Source organism: Myotis daubentonii, chromosome 19 (assembly GCF_963259705.1).
Source record: "Myotis daubentonii chromosome 19, mMyoDau2.1, whole genome shotgun sequence".
In the NCBI taxonomy this organism is placed as follows: Eukaryota; Metazoa; Chordata; class Mammalia; order Chiroptera; family Vespertilionidae; genus Myotis; species Myotis daubentonii.
The window spans coordinates 21757518-21763517 of record NC_081858.1 but is presented as its reverse complement, the minus strand read 5'-3'; the positions used below and the strand labels follow the sequence as shown (position 1 = coordinate 21763517).

The 6000-nt window shown below is 62.0% G+C and overlaps 1 protein-coding gene across 6 annotated transcripts in view; it reads left to right on the top strand.

Moving 5' to 3' along the window:
• The first annotated feature begins 344 nt into the window (after positions 1 to 344).
• The window catches only part of IGSF9B (immunoglobulin superfamily member 9B), a 58309-nt gene continuing 52653 nt past the window's right edge, over positions 345 to 6000 (top strand). For 5 of the 6 annotated variants that reach the window (XR_009450156.1, XR_009450155.1, XM_059676991.1 and 2 more), the window contains exon 1: positions 345 to 644. Coding sequence is in view for 4 of the 6 variants with exons in the window: in XM_059676991.1 (XP_059532974.1) it covers positions 581 to 644 (64 nt within the window). In the remaining 2 variants the exon portion in view is untranslated. The remainder of the gene's footprint in view (positions 645 to 6000) is intronic. The other variant, XM_059676992.1, reaches the window with a different exon arrangement.

The following is a 6000-nucleotide window of genomic DNA, read 5'->3' as shown; positions in this document are numbered from 1 at the left end:
GTGGGCGGGGACGACGTCCCCTCCGAACTGTCATGGGTAATGTGAGACTCCCAGGGTCCCACGATCGAACCAGAAAAGCTACCATTTCCTTCAGCAGAAACTTGCCTTGCAGTGTGAGCAGGGAGAACAGAGCAGAGCCGCTACAACGCCTTCTCTCAGGCAATGCGCATGATTCTGCGGCTCTGGGCTGGCGACACTTCAACGCACCTTGAAATGGGCTCGCCTCCCCGGCCGTGACGGGCAGACCTTCGAGCCAATCGGCCACGAGGCTGGTGGGCGGTGGCCAATAGGCGGGAGGTGGGGGCGGTGCCGGAGGCCCGGCCAGCTAGGCTGCACCGTGGCGCTGGCTGCGCTCCGCCGGGGCTGGTAGTGCAGGTGCCGCTGCGCGGGGCTTGGGGAGCCTGCGCGCCGAGCCGAGCGGAGTCGCGGAGGGATGGGGAGCGGGCCGCCCGGGCTGCAGCAGCACCGGCGCGGGGCGTAGGCGGGTCGAGCGGGCGAGAGCAGGCGCTCGGGCGAGAAGTGTGGGGCGCAGGAGCACTTTGCGATAGGATGAGGCTCCGGGCTGGCGCGCGGTAGTACTATGATTTGGTATGTGGCCACTTTGATAGCAAGTGTGATCAGCACCCGAGGTCTCGCGGCTCAAGGTGAGTTGAAGTGCAGCGCCCCTGCTCTGCCCTGCCGTTGTTCGCAGCCCCTTCCTCCCCGTCTCCCGCTCCCCCGGTCCGTCGGAGCGCCGCGCCTGTCCGCGGGCGAGGCTCCGGCTCCGGCTCCGGCTCTGGCTAGGCGGGCTCCGGCCAGGCACTGCGGGGAGGGCGGGGGCCGCGCGGGCCGAAGGTTCAGGCGGGAAGGGGTCCCAGTCCTCGGGCTGCCGGGCACTCGGGGAAAAAGACACCTCGCGATCGGGGTCGACTTCGCCCACCTTCGGCCCCACGTCTTCACCCCGCCGTGCCGTGCCCGGCGCCCTGAGCCGGCGCGGCGGTCTCCTGGAGCGCTGGGGAGTCGGCGGCTCCCCTAACTCTGGGTGCCGGGAGTTTGCGGGTGTTCGGGAGGCTGCTGCACCCGCGCCACCGCTCCCAGACGAGCCCTCGCGGGGAGGTGCGACCCAGAGCCTTGGGACTCCTGGCACCCACGGCTAAGGGACTGGGTTATGGGCCCTGCGGGCGCCCACCGCTCCAGCGCGCGCCCCTCCTGATCCCAAATCTTGGCAGCCAGAGGTCGGGTCCTTCTCCCAGGGCGGGGGGCGCACGGAGAACCGAGAGCGGAGAAGAGGGGTGGGGGTGGGGGTGGGGGTCCCTCGGCGGGCTCCGAGGAGCGTCGGCTTTGGCCAGCCCTGTCCGGCAGGCGTCTGCGCTGTCGGCGCCGCACCTGGGCCCGGCCAGGTAAAAGTTCCCGGGGAGCGCGTCGCAGCCGGTCTGCCCCGGCCGCCCTCCCGGCTGCGAGGCAGAGCTGGCGGGGGGCAAGGGCAGCGGGGAAGGGGTCCCCACGGCAGCCTCTCGCAGCGCAGGGAGGTTTTCTCTTTCCCTTTTCCCCCCACCTTGTCTGAGCTGGGAAGGTAGAGGGAAGCCAGCGAGTTGGGTGATGCGCGCGTGAACGCGCGGGCTTTTGCTCTGGAGACGGGCAAGGCGACCTACAAGCCGCTGGGTGGCACCCCCAGCTCTCGGCCCTTGTATGGAAGTAGGAGCGCAGGCTGGAGGGTGCCAGGTCTGAGCTCATGGCTCCCAGCCGCTAACACGGCCGGCGGGCGGCGGGCAAGTTTACGGAGCCCGGAGGAGGTGGCTGCGCAGAGAACCGGCCTTTGCGCGGAAGTCGGCGGGGAGGACCCGCCTAGGAGAGAGCCCGCGCCCAGCGGCGGCGGGAGGGCAGCAGGGGTGGCAGGAGGCGCCTTTTACAGGGTCCTCTCCTCACCTCGTCTGGGCGGTGTAGGGGGCAGGGGAAGTGATTTGAGAAAGTTTCTAGAAGGAATGACTCCCATGCTATTGGGGGGGGGGGGGGGGGGAGGAGGGACCTGAAAACGGAACCAGAGGAGGGCTAAGGGAAGGGTGATTTTGTTAAATGGCATGGTGACCTGGTTGGTTTTCAAACCCTCCATTTGCCAGGTGGGAAAACGGAGCCAGGGAGACTGCAGGAGCCTATAGAATGGGGGTGGGTGCGAGGTGGGTCAAGTTGTGCTTGGGAATCTCCATCCTCAGCCTCCTCTCCCCCTGCTTCCTTGTAGTCTTCCAGTGCCCTCATCCTCCCCTCCAGGTTTTGGTACGTTCCTGCTATGGGACTGTCACTGAAAGCACAAAAGGATATGCTGGGATCTTTGAATAAAAAAGGAGACACTGAAGGGTAGCTCTGAAATAGCCTCTGAGGCCGAGAAGCCAGGGCGAGGGGAATGGACTGTTTGCAAGTTTTAAGCACAGAATAAAGGAAAAGGCGTCGTGTCGATGTAGTGCAGCAACACACAGCATGGCCAGACAGAAAGAAGGACTTCCTGGTATTGCCTGGTGTTGGGCATGAAGGTTATGCCTTCTTTCTGGGTGTGGAGAGGGCCTTCTGTTTGGGGTGACTTGACCTGTACTCCTGCCTGCCACCCCTCATTGGTCTTGGGGGTCTTTTTTTTTTTTTTTTTTTTTTTTAGCTCAAAGAGGCTCTGAAGGTAGTGGTTAAGGACCTAGGCCTGGAGTCAAATGACCTGGATTCGAATCCTGGGCTCTGGTACGTGCTGGCCCTGTGACCTTGGGCAAGTTGTCTAAGCTCTCTAAATGTCACTTGCCTCCGTGGGAAATGGGGTGAACAAGATGAGCGAGTAGGGTTTCTTGTGAGCCTTCGCGCTACAAAGAAATGAGTGACTACCTGTTATATAGTAACTGCTCAATAAATGTTATCATCATCACCGTCATTTCATTATCTCTGGGGTTCCAGTCTTCTCAGTTTCTTTCCCTTGGGGCATTCAGGGCATCGGGCACCAGGGTATCTTGGGGAGGAGTTGAGAAGGCTGCCTCTGTCAGGCACCAAGTACTCTTTCATGGGCTGACCTTGTCTTAGGGAGAACCTGTCATCCCTCTGCAGCCTGGGGAGATGCGTGGAGGGCATGCGGGCCACCGGGCTGCTGTGTGGAAAGCCTTTGAAAGGTCTGGGATTTTGTCCGTGGCCAGAGGTTTGTGGGAAGGATGCAGGAGGTTATAGCCTCACCACCGCCTCTGCAGGGAGGGAGAAGGGAGGCCTGCCTGGCAGGCGCCTGCTCACGGGAGAAACAGCCAGCAGTGTTCAAATGCTGGCTCTGTCTGTGTGAGAGCTCAGCTGCTCTCTGACTGGCAGAGTTGACTTCCGGGAGCGGGAGGGGGGGGGAGCGGAATTCCTGAAGGGGAGGGGCTTTGCAATGCCATGTTTGGGGTTGGGTTTGCCTAAAGCAGGGCTGCTCTAGCACAGGGATGGAAGGGGGCAGCCCCTTGGGCATTGTTGGGTTGGGGCAGAGGAAGGGATGAGCTCCCCCTTTTGACTTGAGTTATGCGTCTGGAGGGGATTGAGGTGGGTGGAGAGGCTGGGGAGGGAATGGAGACGAGAGAGACTAGAGATGTATCTGGAGTCTGGTAGGTGGTGATTGGAGCCTGAGCATCCCAGACTTTTGCTGAGCAAGCTGGGGGGCGGGGGGAGCCCCCTGGACCACGCTTAGCTGACTCTGGGCCTTGATGTCCAGGGCTCCCTCCTCCCGTCTCCCACAGATTCTGTGGCTGGATTATCCCTGACTTCAGTGTCCCCAAATAAAGTGGAGCTCTGACTCAGATCCTGCGTGTAGCTGGACCAGTGCCCTCTCTGTTCTCCCTTTGGTAATGAAGATGAGAGGGAGGAGGTTTAGACCTGGAGCTGCTGGAAAGACCTCCTGGGCAGCCTATGGGCCAGGGAGGGCTGGCTCAGGAAGTGGCCAAGTGGGGTGCGCAGGGCCCTCGCGGGGCGTCAGGGGGCTTGTGTCGGGCAGCATGCGCTCTGGGAGAAGCTGAGGAGAAGCTGGGGGCAGAATCAGCTTTCAGCTCCTGGCCTGAGGCCCAGCACTTGCTAGACTTGGAGTTGTCAGGCCCCAGAGCTGGGTGGTTTCATGTTTATGGCTCTGATAGAAAGTGGGATCTGGTTACCCAAGGAGCAGAGGCTGCCTAGCTGGGGAGATGCTAAAGCCAGGCATCTCCTGCCCTCCCTCTCTCCTGGCTCTGCTTTCTCCAGTGCCTGCGTTTTCTCTCTCCCTTCTGCCCGCCCGGCCAGGGCGCCTGGGCGCGGCTCTCAGAGCCTGGCCTGCTCGATCTCTTCTCGTTGGCCCTTTTTTTCCCTCTGGTGTGCTGGGCACCATCCTGTGTGCCTTGCCCAATGACTGAGGGTGGGGAGATGAACCCCAAAGGGGGCCGGGCCTGGGATTTACCACACTTCTCCGCTAACATCTCCCCCCTCCCCCCGTCCTGTGGCCTCTTCAGGCTGGGGCTTGGGGCTCAGGGGAACGAGTTTCTTCTGTCTGCTTCCCTGGGATGGGTGAGCAGCTTGTGTGGAGCGGCTCTGAATTGTGAAGAGCTGTCCGGAGGTGTGCGCGCATCTGCGTGCATGTGTCTGTGTGTGAGCATGTGTGTTTGCACCTGTGTGTGTGTGCCCGCACACGTGTGGAACGCAGCAGGACAGGGGCAGTCAGTCTGCAGGCAGGAGGTGGGGAGTCACTCCTCTCTAAGTGCCGTGGGCGGCGGAGACTAGACTCAGAAGAACAGATGCCTCGCTTTCCTTATCCCCGGCTCTGCACCTGAGTGTAGGCAGCCCAGAAGTTTCCAAAGTTGGGGGCCCCGCCCAGGCTCTAGATTTAAGGATGCCTGAGGTTCCAGAGAGAGAAAGCCTAAGTCGGGGGGACAAACCCAGGTCGAGCCCCGGGAATGCCAACAACAGGTGTGTCCTGCCCCAGTGGCTCTGACACCCGGTTTGTTACTCAGCACAGCCGAGTCGAGCAGGGCTGGGTCGCAGGGAAGATGGGCGAGGGTGCTGGGTTGCAGAAGCAGCTTGCAGCCTGGCCCCTCAGGGGCACTGCCCACGGGTGCCAGTTCAGTCTGCCCCAGGCAGCTGACCTATTTTTTCCTTCGGAATCTCCTGCTTTTGTGTTTTCTCTTGCGTGAATAAGCCTCAGGCTGGTGAGCAGAGGCAGGGCCTCCATCAGGGTGTGGGGGAAAATTCCATGTGGCCAGGGCTTTGAGGGAGGTCCCAGGGATGAGATGTTCCCTCTGGGCCTGACCCTCTGTCCCCTGCCCCCATCTCCTTTACCTCCCTCCTGGTCACAGGACCCACCAGGACAGTCTGTGGCAGACAGCCTGCCCGGAGGGTCATCTTCACAACTGTGTGAGCCCAGCCAGTCCTCATTCCCAGCGTCAGAGCAGGGAATGCTGATGCTCCGCTGTGAGTACTAATAGGGCTTTGATTTCCCACTTATCGTGTCTACCTGGCACCTCACCTGGGGATCGTGGCCCTGTGGCAGGCAGAGCCTACTGTGTGCTCACCTGGCCGGGCCTGCCTGCCGGCTCCGGAGCACACGTGTGCATTTGGCCACGTGTGAGTGTGCAGGTGCAGGCCTCCGCCCAGGTGGTGGGCAGGGCTCGCGTGGGGTGTGGCCGTGCCTTGCTGCCGAGGAGTCATTAAAGGAGCAGAGCCGAGGGTGCATGACTGGCTCCATTATGGCTGCTTCCTGCCGGGAGCTCTTGGAGGAGGGGCTCCCGGAAAGATGGTCTGGCCGAAGCCTTGCTGGAGAGGTCCCCCAGAGGAAGGCGGCCTGCCATTCCCGCCCCTCTCCCAGGACCTTGCTGTTCAGAAGATGGGACACTCTCCTGGCCAGGCCAGTCCGGGCTCACCTGACCTCTGACTTCCGACCCGAGAGGTTTGAAGGGGAGTGGGGTCTGAAGGCTGTGAGCACACTGATGGGGAGACATAGGAGGAGGGGACTTCTCTGAGGACCTGCCTGCATGGGTGTGGGGTCCTCGCTGGAGGCTGATGATGTCCAGG